Raw genomic sequence first — 16147 nt, forward strand, 5'->3', positions numbered from 1 at the left:
GTCTGATCTGCGGATGCTCCCCAGCCATTCTGAGCCTCGCTGTGTTCACCTGCACCCCAGGGAGGCAGCATGTGGAATGGGCCCTCTCTGGGGCCTGGCATGTAGCTGGCACTTCCCAGCCCTTTATCAGAATTAAAAGAGGAAAAAAAAAGAGAGAGAGAGAGGTCCCACAGTTACCCTCTGCTCTTACCCATCAGAGACAGTGAGACCATAGTAGTTCAGGAAGTCTGTGGCCTCTTCACAGTCTCTGAACAGCAGCATGCGCACCACGCCATCCAGGGGAAAGACAGTGGAGCGCTGCGTGCTCACAGTGTACGCGATGTTGAGCGCTCGGAGAGCGTCCCTGCGGATCTGAAGAGAGAAGCCAAATCACTGCAGTGTTAAGGAGGCAGTCATCCCATGACCACAAAATGCCACCATGGGGGACAGGGTCCTGCTATAGCTCAGTCCCTCTGGAAAGCAATCTGGTACAAGAGGCCCAGGCTTAGCAATTATCAGGGCATTTGCTCAGCAGAAGAAGCTCAGAAATGCATGTGAAACAGTCAGTCTCATACACAGGAACGGTTAGGCTATGAAGGAAACCCTTGGGGCGCCTGGGTGGCTCGTTGATTAAGTGTCTGCCTTCAGCTCAGGTCATGATCCCAGGGTCCTGGGATTGAGCCCTGCATCAGGCTCCCTGCTCAGCGGAGAGCCTGCTTCTCCCTCTGCCTGCCACTTCACCAGCTTGTGTGCCCACGCTCTCTGACAAATAAATTCTTAAACACACACACACACACACACACACAAAAGAAGCCCTAGAAGACAAATCATCCATCAGCAGGGCATATGGAAGGTCAAATGTGCGCCATCCATTTGACAAAAAGCTCTGTGGCACTAAAAATTATCAGAGATGATAGAATGCCATGGAAAAATGCATAAATGGCATGAAATTCATAACAAGTGTTTAAAAAAAAGATAGGAAAATGTTAACAAAAATTGCATGTGGATGCTAGGACTCTGAGTGACCCCTTGCTTCCTTTTTTCCTCTTGCAGTGTTCTTTAACTCTAACAGTATTTATCGAGTATTTATTTCTCGCCTGGCATTGTTAAAGCCAAGCACACAAAAATAAAGCAAAATCCCTGCCCCCGGAACAGATGTGTTAGGGAGAGACCAACAATGAACAAAATGAACCTGTGAAATACACAGTACATTTAATGGTGACAGTGCAACAGAGGAAGGCAGAGGAGGAGGGCAGGCAGGCAGGGTGGGCTCTGCTGAGAAGCTGGCAGCCAAGCCAAGACCTGAAGAAAGTGAGCACCATATGGCTCTGTGAGGAGAAAGAACAGCAGTGAGAACAGCAAGTTCAAAGGCCCTGAGGCAGGAGTGTGCTGGGGTTGGAGGGATAGGAAGCATCACAGCAGGTGGAGCTGAGCAAGGGAGCCTATGGGACAGACCATGTCAAACACTTTGTTTCTCTAAAGCACTTAGATGTCTTTTTTGTTTCAAGTTATTAAAACAGGCACAAATGGCCAACATTCTAATAACATTATAAAATCATTCTGAAAATATTAACTATGGGTTTTATTTATTGAATATACAGAGTTCCCCAAATGGCACATTGTTAAAAATCTTTTCATTTGTTCCAGAATCTCAGTGCTGTTGGCAATTATCAGACAGGACAATGAACAAACTTGAAGAAGACCCTCTGCCTGGGCTATGACTGTGGGCTTAGTCACTGTTTACCAAAGGATCTGATGTGTGACCAAAGAAGAAAAACAACCCGGAGTCACAGAACCAGCTGACCAGGTCGTAAGACCCCACCCCCACACCAGCAGGCTCCTCCCCACCCAGCGGACACCTTGCAGCTGGGGGACAGCACAGTGTATGCACTGTCAGGGGGCTAGGCCTGAAGACCTGACTTGGGGAATTCTGAGACCAGGCATTCATACTCTATGTAAAGCACCAGGTAAGACATGGATCTTCCCCAGGTTTGCAACCCCGAGGGACAGCACAGTACTCAACAAGGAGCATGCCCTTAAGAGAGTTATTGAAATGGAATCAGCAACATCAGGTTCACTCCAAAAATTTCGATTAGTAACACTTAAGAATTTTTAAGTCAGGGACTTTGTAGGTGCAGTTTTTGATTTTTGGTTCTTTGTTTCCAAGGAAAATGATAGTGTTGAATTCAAGTCGCATCATGCTGAAGAGATCTCTCCAATACGAACCTAACAATAGTATTTCCATCCCACTGCCTTTTCCGTCAGCAGTCCGTGGTGCCAGCTCCCCTGTGCAACAACGTAATGCCGGCAACCCCCTCGGGGGGCTGCTGCAAGGCTGACACATGTTAGCCTGGGACCTGCTAAAATGTTCTTGGAATAAAGAAGCACTTAAATACCAAAAGTAACGATCTGGTTTCTTCCAATTCTTCAAGTATAGCCACATTACTCACCTGATTAAAGTAACAATGTAAAAGACAAGCATTCAAATAAGAAGCCGACTGGACCAGTTTGAAAAATCTCACAAAATTATTACTGTTCAATGCAGCAAAGGCCTGAACAGCAAATTTCACTTCGGAGGAATTTCTAACAGCAGGATGGAACTGTTGCACTTCTCTGTTAATTAAAGGAGACAAAGGGGTTAGAATTTTATTTTCTTTCTTTTCCATTTTGTTTTTTAAGTAGGCTCCAGGCCCAGCGTGGAGCCCAATAGGGGGCTTGAACTCCGACCCTGAGATCAAGACCTGAGCTGAGCTCAAGAGTTGGATGCTTAAATGACTGAGCCACCCAGGCACCCCTAATTTTATTTTTTAGTTAGACAAAATGTCCATAAAAATAGATGTGATTTAAAAAAAAAAACCTAGATTTTTGCCATACTAAGAAAGAGGAACTTAATGGTGACGTGTGCCATTCTGTTCAGTTTACTAACTTCACAGCTGCCGCTCTTGAGCTGATCGGGAACAACGGTGCTCTCTAAAAAGACGGTAAATAAACAAATCCAAGGAATAATCAATTTAAGAATTGATTATCAAAGAATTGCTTTAATGCCAAACAACTGCCAACTGTTTTTGATGATGATGACATCTAAAAACAAAATTTAATTTTGTTTTGCTTTGTAAATAAACAGAGTTGACTGAATCACTCAAGAGAGATGCCTACCAGGGCACCTGGGTAGCTCAGTCAGTTAAGCACCTGACTCTTGGTTTCGGCTCAGGTCATGATCTCAGGGTCATGAGATTAAGCCACACTTGGGCTCCTCGATCAGCGGGGAATCTGTTGGAAATTCCCTCTCTCCCTTCTGCCCCTCCCCCCACTTGCATGTTTTCTCTAAATAAATAAATAAAATCTTTAAAAAAGGGTGGGGAGAACCTGGGTGGCTCAGTATGTTAAGCGGCTGCCTTCGGCTCAGGTCATGATCCCAGGGTCCTGGAATAGAGCCCCGCATCCAGCTCCCTGCTCAGCAGGAAGCCTGCTTCTCCCTCTCCCTCTGCCTCTGCCTGCACCCCCCGCCGCTTGTTTGTGCACTCTCTCTCAAATAAATAAAATCTTAAAAGATAAAAATAAAGTCTTAAAAAAAAACAAAACCCTGCCTTTCCATAGGCTAGCTTCCAAATTTGAAAATTTACCTTAGGATGTCCCCCTTGTTGAGATTGAGTAGAACATTGTAGCCCTGGAACTCGGCTTCGCTGGCACAGAACACGCCCTTGTTTCTCAGGTCCTGATACATCTCCTTCAGACTTTGAAGGCACTTGGTCATGTTCTCATTGTTGATCTTGGCATCAAAGGAGGACATGGGCTCCTCACACATGAAATGAGCACAATGGATATGGAACCGGGTACACTTCTCAATCAGGGACACCGTCACAGGGTCACACAAGTGCTGCTGTGTGATGTCCTGGCCACAAGCAAGAGGGAGTATTACACACACACACAGATCTCACACATGTATTTCCATACGCTGGGAACAAACTATTAGAAGAAGCATGATTACCTGAATTTCTCATATGTCAATTTCAAACAAAGCCCATGAAGCACATTTTAACAGGACTTTGTAACGATTTTAAATAATACCATTTTTTTACACAGATGAAATATAACTGAGTAAAATGAAAAGAAATCTCACTTCAACTTTGGAATCCACATGCATTTTCTAATTTTCAGATTGAAAGTGGCTGATACCTTCCGTATGCCCCGTGTGCGGTTCCACACGAAGTCATACCAGTCCCGCAAGCTGCCCTCCTTCTGATCCATGATCTGAGTCACCAAGTAGTCCATGGTCCTGCTAAGCACGGCTGAGGGCCGCAGTTCATGCGGGAGGGGTTCTTCCTGATCAGCAGAGGAGCGGCTATACTCCTTCACAGCTGCCGCGTGGTCCACCTGAGGACACACAGTCGGGGCAAACAGCTGGGTGTCACATGCTGGGCCAGCCTCCCCACAGCTATGCCTTAAAATAAGGAGGAAATCGCCCACATACTCATACAAGATCAATACTACAGAATACAATTTTAAAATGTAAAATTTCTGTTTGAAAGTAATGATCAAAATTCAAAAACAAATGAGAAATTTGTGTTTGGCGAACACAACAAGGAACGAAGAAGCAGAAGTAATGTAAGTGGGGGTGTCTGGCTGGCTCAGTCAGTAGAGCGTGAAACTCTTGATCTCGGGGTTGTGAGTTCAAGCCCCACATTGGGTGCAGAGATTATTTAAAAATAAAAAATAAAAAAAAAAAGAAAGAAAAAGGAATGTAAGTAGAGATACACCTGCATGGCTCCAAGGGCAGAGGTGTGACAGGTAAAGGACTTTGAAGCATTGTTAACGGACCTCAGCCACACTCAAACACCAAAAGAAAGGAAACGGAGACAACAGCAGGGGCCTTGCAGGGCCAGGATAGCTGTGTGCATGGGGCTGGAGCTGTCCTACCTGGAAAAGGAGGCTGAAGACATGTGGCCAAAGGCAGAAGCCCAGACATCCACAGGACTGAGCCCTGGGCACCCACTGCAAGCCAGCATCACTGTCTCCTAGTGCAGGAGCCTCTGCCGTGACACTCCTGCCTAGCCGGGGACCCCACACTGGGCAAGGGCAACTTAAAACCACCAGCCAAGGGGCACCCAGCTGGCTCAGTCCATGGAGCATGTGACTCTTGATCTCAGGGTTATAAATTCAAGCCCCACGTTAGGTGTAGACATTACTTTAAAATAAGATCTTTAAAAAAAAAAAAAGACAAAAAAAACACCCCACCAACCCAGAGAAGGCCGCAAACAAAATTAACAAAGAGGGAAAAAGGATCTCAAATGATGCAGATTTCCCAGGAAACAATTTGGGAACATGCACTGGGACATACATGTTCAGGAACCTGAAGAAAGGTCACACCCTCTGATGTAGTAACTTAATCCTTGGGATCTATCAGAAGGAAATAATCTACAACCTTAGACTCATTACACACAATATGCCCAATAGAATTATTCATGAAATTTAAATATCTAAGGATTGCAAAATGGGAAGTTTTGACAGGGCTACACAATCAAATAATATGCTGTCATTTAAAAAATGCTGATAGAGTTTAGCAGAAAAGAAAGTTTGTATAGTAAGTAAAAAGGATTCATACAGAATTGCATCTAGAGCATAATCTCAACTGTGCAAAACACAAACATAGAAAAGGGCAGGAAGACAACTGTGAAAATAAAAAAGAAATGAAAAGAAACTTCTAATCTATGAAACAGATCTGTATCTACAGCTATACCTTGGAGGACCGTGGGGTCCAGTCATCCTATACAAGAGTGTTTAGTACACACCTCACAGCACAAACAATTTAATATGAATGTTAATAGTAGCCACCCTCTAAATCCCTGCCACCCTCAAAAAAGGTAAACACCCAAATCAAGTATAAATATGTACCGAAATTATAAAAAAATAAGCCCCCCCCTCCTATCTATCCCACCTCCACCCTGAAGATTAAATATGGACAGCGGCCTAGAGAGGAACCCCAGGACACGGGGCTCCACCTGGTCAGTCCCTGGGACCACTTCAAACACGCTCAGCTGGCTCCGGGTCTCCCGCATGTACCGCTCCTTTTCAGGACACATATCTGGGCAGGTCCCAACAAAAGTCCTCGCTTTGTCCAGGTCAGTTCTTTTCACCCGAGCTAAATGACAAATAAAAAGAATGTATCACACAGTTACTGTGATGATAGAAGGAAAAGTAAAACTAAAGGCAAATGCCACACACAAATGACAAAGTAAAGCACTGGGCCTAGAGAAAGGGAGGCATGGCCTATCACGTCAGGTACCAGGGCACCAAGAGGCCGCATCCCCTTGCAACAGCCACAGGTCTGCACTGCACGATGCAGGCAGGGGCACGCATCACTGTCCATGGCTCCGTAGCGACCGCAACGATACAGTCCTGCTGCAGTATGTTTGTTAAAAAGATCGATTTGCTAATTGTATATTCCAAACATACTAGCGCTCTAAAACTCAGTACTTCATTGCTTCTATTTCATCCTGTTGCTATTACAGGAATCACCTAAGAGAACACACCTGGGTCCCGAATAAACTACTCTTACTTCCCTCAGAATTAAACAGTTACGAAAGTATCTTTTAAATGAGATGGACCACAACTACTTCAAGCTCAAAATACACACCTTATTTTTATCTTGAAAAATGTCAATACCTACTAATTTTATTTGTAATATAAAAATCACATCAATGACATAATGTTTGACAACAGCTTTTATTACCATGTTAAGGAAGCACTGTGATTACCCACTTATTCACATTCTCTAAAAAGAGTAAAATCCTACAGCTAAAATTTAATTTAAAAAAAACTTTGCAGGGCGCCTGGGTGGCCCAGTCAGTTAAGCATCTGCCTTTGGCTCAGGTAGTCCCGGGATCAAGCCCAATGTCGGGCTCCCTGCTCACTAGGGAGTCTGCTTCTCCATCTCCTTCTCCTGCTCCTCCATTTCTCTCTCCCTCACTCTCTCTCTGTCAAATAAATAAAATCTTTTAAAAATTTTAAAAAAAAACTTTGCAAAGAAAAGCACAAATACTTTCTCCTTTTATTTGTGGTCACTGCACCAATTTTTTTAAAGTTAATAGAATACTTATTTTTTGAAAAGATAATATAGTCATATGGGCTATATTCCAAAGGTATAAAAATGTCAAAATAGAACCACCCCCCCCTTGCTCCCGTCTCTGAGTCAACAGATCTTTTCATACTTCCAGGACTACTTTATGTACCCCACAGGCAGGTACACTCACATATGTGTGGACACACACACTTACCCCCCATATTTATACACAAATGGCAGCATACTACATACTTCCACACTATGGTTTTCTACTTCACAATAAATCTTCATTTTTTTTCATAAAGAAACCCCAGTCTTCTTTCAGACTGTTTAGAATTCCGCTATGTGGACAATCAATTGCCAATCTTTGTATCACAAACAATCTTGTGTGTAAAACACACGTGCGCGGACACACACACGTGTGTGGGACAGCCTGGGGGACAGATTCCTGGATGTGGGATGCTGGGTCAAAGGCACAGGCTTTCCTAAGGCCGAAAGAGACTGCCAACCTGCCCTCTTCCATAGGGGTACAGCCATCCACGGCCCGCTCAAGGACACAGCATCATGGTGCAACAGGGGAGAGGTCACCTCTGCGGGTGCAACTGGCATCGCTGTGTGTGATGGGGTGAGCGCCTTTCCAAATGTTTAAAAACCAATTCATGACACAGTTGACCCTGGAACAACACAGGTTTGAACTGTGCAGGTCCACTCACACACACATGTTTTTACAGTACCATAAATGTTACCTCTCTTCCTTATCACTTTAATAACATTTTCTTTTCTCTAGCTTAATTTATTGTAGGAATGCAGTATATGACATATACCTCAGAAAACGTGCTAACTGATTGTGTTATGAGGAGGTCACCGGTAGGCTATTAGCAGTTAAATCTGGGGGGAGTCAAAAGTTATATGTGGATCTTCAACTGCGAGGGGCCAGCACCCCTACCCTTGTGTTGGTCTAGGGTCAGGTCTACTTCCTTTTCTGTAACTCTTATGATCTCCTACTTATTTCTCTCCTGGGCTGGACTTCTTCCACAATGACTTCCACAGTGCTTTCTGTATCAGGGAAATCAGGCCTTTGTGATGTGAGTTACAGATGTTTCCCTTGGGTTGATATTTCTTAAGTTTTATTTGTGGGGATTTGTCAAGCCAAACATTTAGATTTTTTTTTAACATGTGCTTTCTGAATGTCTAAAAATTGCCCTTTAAAATGTTTAACTTAGCATGGATCAATAGTATATGGATTTTCTTCCAAAAATAAAATTAAAGACGTATCTGCATTATAATCCATGTCTACCACCCCCTCAGGAAACCAGTACACAACAAAGATTATACGTGGGGCACTGAAGGGCCCAGAGACTCAATGACAGTGGAGCCCCACGGGCAGGGGTTGCTCCCTCCTCACGGCTCCCACAATGACCTTATCATGACCTTAGCCAGGTCTCTGGACCGCAGTTGAGATGCGCCCACCATACCTTGCCGCATGATCCTGTCCCTCTGGTCAAGCAAGCGGTACTTCTCCTCAGAAGTCTCAGCCACAGTGCCTATCAGGGTACTAAGCGATGACACACATGGCCCGAGACCCTCAGAGCCCTCGGAGCCCGAGTCAAAAGGGTCTCCCTCAAACTGATGGGTCTTTAGAAGACTTGGCTTCTTCACTGGAGAGCTACAAAGAAAGTAACACATCAAGGGCCTTATATCACATCAGGTGCTTCTATCACTTCCACTTCCGAATGCTTCCATCAGTCGAGACCCCGCTGCTCCAAAACTGACAAACCATAAGCACTGACATGAGACACGCCTTGACAAGCTGGTGATGAGCAGGTGTTCCTCTTGTCATTCACTGTCATTTCAAAATATCCCATACCTTTTAAGCACCTGGGTGGCTCAGTCAGTTAAGCGTCTGCCTTCGGCTGAGGTCATGATACCAGGGTCCTGGGACTGAGCCCCACATCAGGCTCCCTGCTCAGCGGGGAATCTGCTTCTCCTTCTGCCCCTCCCCCCCACCGGTGCATGTGCTCTCGCGCACGCTCTCTCTCTCTGTCTCTCGTGTGCAAAAATAAATAATATCTCCAAAAACAAAGAATAAAATAAATATTCCATACTTTTTAAAAAGGAGATGAGCCCATTTAAACAGCTGAAATGAATATCCATAGATTTCTATCCCCCAAAAAATGAAATTCAGCTTGGGATTAAAAAAACAAAACAAAACAAAACAAAAAAACCACTAACACCATGAGGAAATCACACGCCTACATGTTTTCATACACCACTTCACTCCGGTAGAAGGATGTACTAAACAGAAATGGGCAATGTCTCTGAGCTTCCCCATCTTCATACTCAGTGAAGTCTAATGTTGAAGAAGGTATGACTGGCTGAGTGGGAAAGGAAAAAGCAAAAACAAATCAGCAACTAAACTGCTAACTGAAATGAAAAGTGAGGGAACAATATACTAACCAAAATACATGAAGGATCAAACTGAAGCAGGCTGTGAGAAGGAGGCGGGGTCACATGGGAAGGAGGGGGGGCCTTTGGGAACAGATTTCCATTCAGACGGGGAGGCCATGTGAACCACACACCACGTGCCCACTCCCACCCGGCTCCCCAGCTATCATGCGGCCAAGGGAAACTGCCTCACCGTAATGAGCTGAACCTACAGAAAATTATACTGGAACTGCTACAAGGAGCTATTAGGAAAACTTGATTAAAGCCACTTAGACCTCTTAAGGGAAAAGTTGTTCCTTATACACTGACACACATCAGATGCCAGTACAAGCACGTGGGACACGGGACTGAGATAAGCGAGGAGCCCGGGGGCTCTGTGCAGCCATCTACCCCTTGCCCTCCCACCATGCCCTCCTCTCCCTCTCCCAGTCCCCCACCCCCCTGCTCAAGTGTCAGCATCTTCACCCACTTCCCTGCCATGCTCTGGCACGACTGCTGCGAAGTGCACAGAAGTCCAAGAACCCACAGGAAGGACCGGCCGCACCTTTTATTCAGGAGGGTGCCAGCTGCGGCCCTCACCACAGGCTTGCTAAGAGGAGGGTGCTGAAAGGATGTGTCCTCGGGGCCCTGGCCACCTTCACTGTCACCTGGCTTCTTCTCCTTCAGGGAAAAGGACTTCTTGTTGGGACCTGAGGACACAAGAGCACAGAGTTCATGAACCACAAATCACTTGACACTGGACTTTTTTACTGTATTTGAAAATGTAATACTCTCTTAATTGTCACAGGAGGTTCCAGAGGAGCTCACAGAAACACTCACAGACACAGGACACACTGACAGCCAGCCCCACCCTGGCATTGGCGAAAGCTCAGAGGGCCTTGGACACAAAGAACTGGAAACTATACCAAGAATAACTGCAAACTCACTTATTTTCTTCTTGTGCCAAAAGATAGCCATGTCTTTATGCAAGCCTTTCCCCTTCTTCCTAGCCAGGGCTGCAGACACCTAGAAAACAGTCCACAACACAAGGTATAAGGACATCAGGACACCAAAGGAAATGAGATTAAAACCTCAAATGCAGTGGCAGAATTCTGCACCACAGAGTGAAGCCTCTGCCCCCTACGTGTTCTAACCACACAGTTTGCCTCCAGACACGGCAGCCACAGTCCTCGCCTCCCTTACCCATCTCACAGGCATGGATTTGCTCTTCTCCTTTTTGAAAGTAATGACTTTACTGGGATAGAACCCATAGCTTGGCCTTGTTGGCATTTAGTGAGATGACTCTCACCATCTGATTACAAACACAGTAATGGAAAGATTGCCAAGTCACACTTAAAGACAAAAGGAAGAGAATGATATACGCGGGATACAATTTATCACAAAACCAACTAGGTATTAGTGTACCTATTGACATACCTATGAAAATGTCTAGAAAAATATACACCATACTAGGTAATGGTGTTTGCTCCTGGGTAACAGGAGAGATGAGGGTAATCAAGGGACCTCAGCGTTGTATATATCAATGAACTGCTTACAATGACAATTTACATATTTATTACAATAATATTTTTTATTTTTTTTATTTTTTATTTTTTTAAAGATTTTATTTATTTATTTGACAGAGACAGCCAGCGAGAGAGGGAACACAAGCAGGGGGAGCGGGAGAGGAAGAAGCAGGCTCCCAGCAGAGGAGCCCAATGTGGGGCTCGATCCCAGAACGCCAGGATCACGCCCTGAGCCAAAGGCAGACGCTTAACGACTGCACCACCCAGGCGCCCCTACATTAATATTTTTTAGGACTCAGCTAGAAGCACAAGTACATCTCAACAGCCAAATAACTTAAAAAACAAAAACAAAAAAACAATGCATATGACCCAGCAATTCCACTCCTCAGTATATACCCAACAGAATTAAAATCAGGGACTTGAGGAGATATTTGCACACCATGTTCACGGCAGCATTATTCAAAACAGCCAAAAAGTTGGGGCGCCTGGGTGGCACAGCGGTTGAGCGTCTGCCTTCGGCTCAGGGCGTGATCCCGGCATTATGGGATCGAGCCCCGCATCAGGCTCCTCTGCTATGAGCCTGCTTCTTCCTCTCCCACTCCCCCTGCTTGTGTTCCCTCTCTCGCTGGCTGTCTCTATCTCTGTCGAATAAATAAATAAAATCTTTAAAAAAGAAAAAACAGCCAAAAAGTAGAAACTACCTCTGTCCATCGATAGATTAATAAACAAAATGTAATACACAGGAATATTATTCTATACAATGGAATGTTATTCAACCATAAAAAGAACGAAGTACAACCACATGGACACACACCGAAAACATGATGCTGACCAAAATGAGCAGGACAAATACTATATGATTCCACTTAAAAGTAATTTCTAGAATAGGCAAATTCATAGAGACAGAGAGTAGATTAGAGGTCACCAAGGTCTGAGAGAAGGAGGAATTGGGGAGATATTGCTTAGTGGTTAGAGTTTCTGTTTGGGATGATGAAAAGTTCTGGAAAGAGACAGTGGTGATGGTTGTGCTGTACATGTAATTAATGCCACTGAATTGAAAAAAAAAAAAATCAATAGAAAGGAATCAACATCGAAAGTCCTAAAGCTATGCATGCATTTTGGCACAGGACTTCTCCTCTCAGGAATTTATTTATTATTCATTTACTTATGACAGAGAGACAGACACAGAGAGAGCATAAGCAGGGGGAGCAGCAGAGGGAGCGGGAGAAGCAGGCTCTCCGCCAAGCAGGGAGCCTGATGTGGAGCTCGATCCCAGGACCCTGGGATCATGACCTGAGCCAAAGGCAGACACTTAACCAATTGAGCCACCCAGGTGCCCCTACTTTCAGGAATTTAAACAAAGGATATAAGCCAATTAGAAATACATACAAAAAATGTCCACAAATAGAAAATTGGCCAAGTGGGTAAACAGGACAGAATACCATGTAGCATTTAACGATCCTATTCTAATCTAGGCTATTTATTGATTTCAGAAAATACTAAGACTGCTACCTGGAAAGGTTACCAGACAGCATATGCAGTGTGATCCCAATTGTGTAAAAACAACATGACTAAATACTTACAAAGACATTAACCAAAATATTAATAATTGGTATCTCAGAAAATAGAACTATGGGTGATTTTGTGCCCCCTCCCATAGATTTCTGGTTTTTTCTCCTACATTAACAGGCCATACCTCTATCATTTAAAAAAAGTATAAAGACATGCTTTCTACTTAGAAATTCTATAGAACTTTATTTTTCCCAAGAATATTCAGAAAAAAACAATAAAGATAGAAAGCTACATAATGTGAATGGTCCCTGTACGCATACACTCTACAACCAATGTGTTATGCATATGTGTTCTTATATACATATTACAGTCAAGGTATAAACCAAACAAGTAACATCAGTTATCTCCGGAGAATGGGGTTACAAGGGGATTCTACTTTTTCTGTACCATTTGAACGTTTACAGTGATTATGTACTATGACCAAATAAAACAACAAGAAAACTCAATTTGGAAAAAGTGCTGTGTGATTACAGAGCCACTCCCATGCATTTCAGAGGAACCTGACTCATGGAATCACTCACCCAGCATTTCTAAAACACTCATTCAGTAGGGACTGCAAGCTTTCCATGAGTAACTCCAACTTATGAAATAAATAGTCCTAGTCCAGCCTCTCCAAGTTAAGAATAAGATATTCGAGTACTTGCCCAAATTCTAAAAAATAACTGGTAGATTTGAAAACAGGTTTTAAAGTGACAAAGTTCAAATTCTTTTTCACTCACATTAAGTTTCTTGGAAATACTCACATGATCAAAAAAATACACCACTGCAAGCTTTTTGCTGCGCCTGGTATAGATACGCTGCACTTTAGCAATTTTACCAAAATGGTTCTCCAGAATGGTTCTGTCATTGAGAGAGTCGGGGATGTTCTTACACTGGATTGCTGTTATTTCAGCGGGTGACAAGCCCCCAAGACTGTCTGTGCTCTCGCTTCTTTTACTTTGACGTCCAGGCGTTCCTCTTAGAGAATCTAGGGATCAGAGAACAGGCACAGAAATCTATCAGATGGGGTGCCTAGGTGGCTCAGCCAGTTAAGTGGCCGACTCTTGATTCTGGGTCCAGTCATGATCTCAGGGTGGCAAGACTGAGCCCCGTATCAGGCTCTAAGCTCAGCGTGGAGTCGGAGCCTCCTTGAGATTCTCTCCCTCTCCTTCTGCCCCTCCCCCTACTGTGTATGCTCTAAAATAAAGAAATCTTTAAAAAAATGCATCAGATATAACATTTCAAAGTTTATTTATTTAATTTATTCATTTAGTAATCTCCACATCCAATGTGGGGCTCCAATTCATGACCCCGAGATCAAGAGCCACATGCTCTTCCAACTGAGCCAGCCAGTGGCCCCTCAGATGTAACATTTCATATAGAAGGCACCACCTATGTAAGAGCAAAGGAAATGTTTACGTAGGACGTGCTCTTGGTATGTTAGAATTCCTAGTGTTTACAAAAAATTTACCAGAAACATCAAACTAAGACCCAGGGAAATTTACCAAGAACCTACCAGCAGCATTTACTGGGTGGTGCAGGTATTTAAAGCTCACCTTCTTTTTTATCTCTACTTTCAGTTTCTTCCTCTTTCATCACACCTGGGAGCCGGGAAGGTGCCAAGACAGACTGACTCCCTCCTGGGATGGCCAAGTGGTCATTTTCCCCAGACTCGGCACAGCCAGTATCCTTTTTAGATTCCTTGTTGCCCAGACGACCCACTTCTTTATTGCTTTTGAAAACATCTTGTATTGTTCGACCAAACAAGGTGCCTCCCCGGGGTCGATTCAGGCGGACGGGTCGTTTATCTGGAGGATGGTCTCCCCTCGACAGAGCATCCAAGTCTTCTGCTGCATCATGGCCATGTCTCCTTGGGGAGCGATCCTGGTCCTCCTTCCTTTTCAGTCCTTTCATGAGGCTGGGAAGTGGCTCCATTTGGGAAACACGCTCTTCACATCCTTGTCTTACACCTGTTTTGCTAACTGGGAATGGTTCACCCAGAGGCCCTGAAGATATGGGGAAGTTAGTGAAGCTACTATTAGAACTTCCAAACAGTGACTTAGGGGCCCTCTTCTCTTCCTCTGCATTTTGGTTTGGCAAAGCAGAGGTAAAGGCAGGCGATGAATTACTACTATTGACTGGTTTTGAAAAGGTAAAGTTTGAATTGGCAGCTGAACTGCTTGTCACCTGAGGAAAAGAAAATGGAGCCAGCCCCCCAGGCCCACTACTAACTGGGTGAGAAAATGTGAAAAATCCAGAAGTAACTGGGCTCTGAGTTTTCTCTGGCTCAGATTCAGCCCCAAATATTGGTCTGAACACAGAATTTTCCAGAGGTTTAAAGCTAAACTCTGTTTTCCCAAAACTAGAGCTTGCTACTTCCCCAGTTTCTGGTCCAAATGTAGAAGTACCTGGGAAAGCCCCAAAACTGGGTGATTTAAAACTAAATCCTGGGTTTGCAGACACACATGAACTTGAAGACCCAGAGACAGCTACAAAAGCTGGAGTGTGTTCAAGTCCGGGAAAGAGTCCAGCATTTGAGGTTTGGGAGAATCCTAATGTTTGTGCTGAAGAAGAATGACTTACTCCAGAAGATGTCGGAAAGCTGGATACCTGTGAAAATCCTGAGGTTTTCCCAGATAATGTATTATTTTGTCCAAAAGGAGAAGGCTGACCAAATCGAAATGGTGGCTTAGCCTGAAATGTTCCTATGGAACTACTAGTAGATGCTGGGAAAACCCCAGGCTGCTGCCCACTAAAAGGATTAGTTGGGTTCATCTTCTGATCCAAGGTAGCAAATACTATGTGCATACAAGTAGTTCTCTTCTTAAATAGTCTATTCAGCGAGGGAGTTCCCCCTCCTTCTCACAGTAAGCTGGAAGACAAAAATTTGGATCACAGAAGAGAATTTGTAATCACATGTCACACTCTAAGGATAATTAAAAATCGGGCAAACCAAACGGCCAGGCTTTATTTTCTGAGAGCCAGTGGGGGATGGGGGGGGTGCCTGGGGTAGAGGATGGAAGAATCAATTACTTTGTTACTAGAGCCTTAAAGCGTCATCCTTTAGACTAAGAAAAAAATTGAAGTTATTTTACTGAATTGGTAAATGGCAGGAGAAACCTCAAATAGCAATGAGAAAATAAATGCAGTCACACTTTTAAAGAGAGGAGTTTCTCCAGTCTTCCAATCTCCGTAGACAGAAAACTACAATGTAACGCTGTTAAGAACATGAGTGTTTCAGTGTTTCCTCCTTTTTCTTTCTCTTAAAGCTGATCTTTTCTAGTAATCTCTACACCCAACAAGGGGCCCGAACGCACCCGGAGATCAAGCGTCCCACGCTCCACCGACTGAGCCAGCCCCAGACTGTTTCCTAATTTTCTCCCAGTAACCAGAACCCACTTAGAGAAATAAATAAACAGTGCTGCTCTACCTGCGAAGACCGCCGAACTGGCTCCAAGAACAGAGCGGCCCCGCAGAGAGGCTGCCGCCTGACCAGGAAAAGGCGGGGCAACGGAGGCCGCGCACCCCGAAAATCGCCGGCGGCCCCGCGCCCGGCCGAGACCCGCCCGCGCCCCAGGCCCGCTCTGCTGACGACACCGGCGCGGCG

At 44.5% G+C, this 16147-nt stretch overlaps 1 protein-coding gene across 4 annotated transcripts in view; it reads right to left on the reverse strand.

Moving 5' to 3' along the window:
- MCM3AP (minichromosome maintenance complex component 3 associated protein) overlaps positions 1–16127 on the reverse strand; it is a 50053-nt gene extending 33926 nt beyond the window's left edge. For all 4 annotated transcript variants that reach the window (XR_008957378.1, XM_026498822.4, XM_026499471.4 and 1 more), the window contains exons 1-11: positions 15971–16127; positions 14097–15412; positions 13305–13528; positions 10411–10489; positions 10029–10173; positions 8515–8705; positions 5979–6118; positions 4156–4353; positions 3603–3871; positions 2430–2592; positions 191–351 (exon numbers count right to left, since the gene is read on the reverse strand). Coding sequence is in view for 3 of the 4 variants with exons in the window: in XM_026498822.4 (XP_026354607.1) it covers positions 191–351; positions 2430–2592; positions 3603–3871; positions 4156–4353; positions 5979–6118; positions 8515–8705; positions 10029–10173; positions 10411–10489; positions 13305–13528; positions 14097–15348 (2822 nt within the window). In the remaining variant the exon portion in view is untranslated. The remainder of the gene's footprint in view (positions 1–190; positions 352–2429; positions 2593–3602; positions 3872–4155; positions 4354–5978; positions 6119–8514; positions 8706–10028; positions 10174–10410; positions 10490–13304; positions 13529–14096; positions 15413–15970) is intronic.
- Positions 16128–16147: the final 20 nt, after the last annotated feature.

The sequence above is a fragment of the Ursus arctos genome, unplaced genomic scaffold (genome assembly GCF_023065955.2).
Source record: "Ursus arctos isolate Adak ecotype North America unplaced genomic scaffold, UrsArc2.0 scaffold_4, whole genome shotgun sequence".
NCBI lineage: Eukaryota > Metazoa > Chordata > Mammalia > Carnivora > Ursidae > Ursus > Ursus arctos.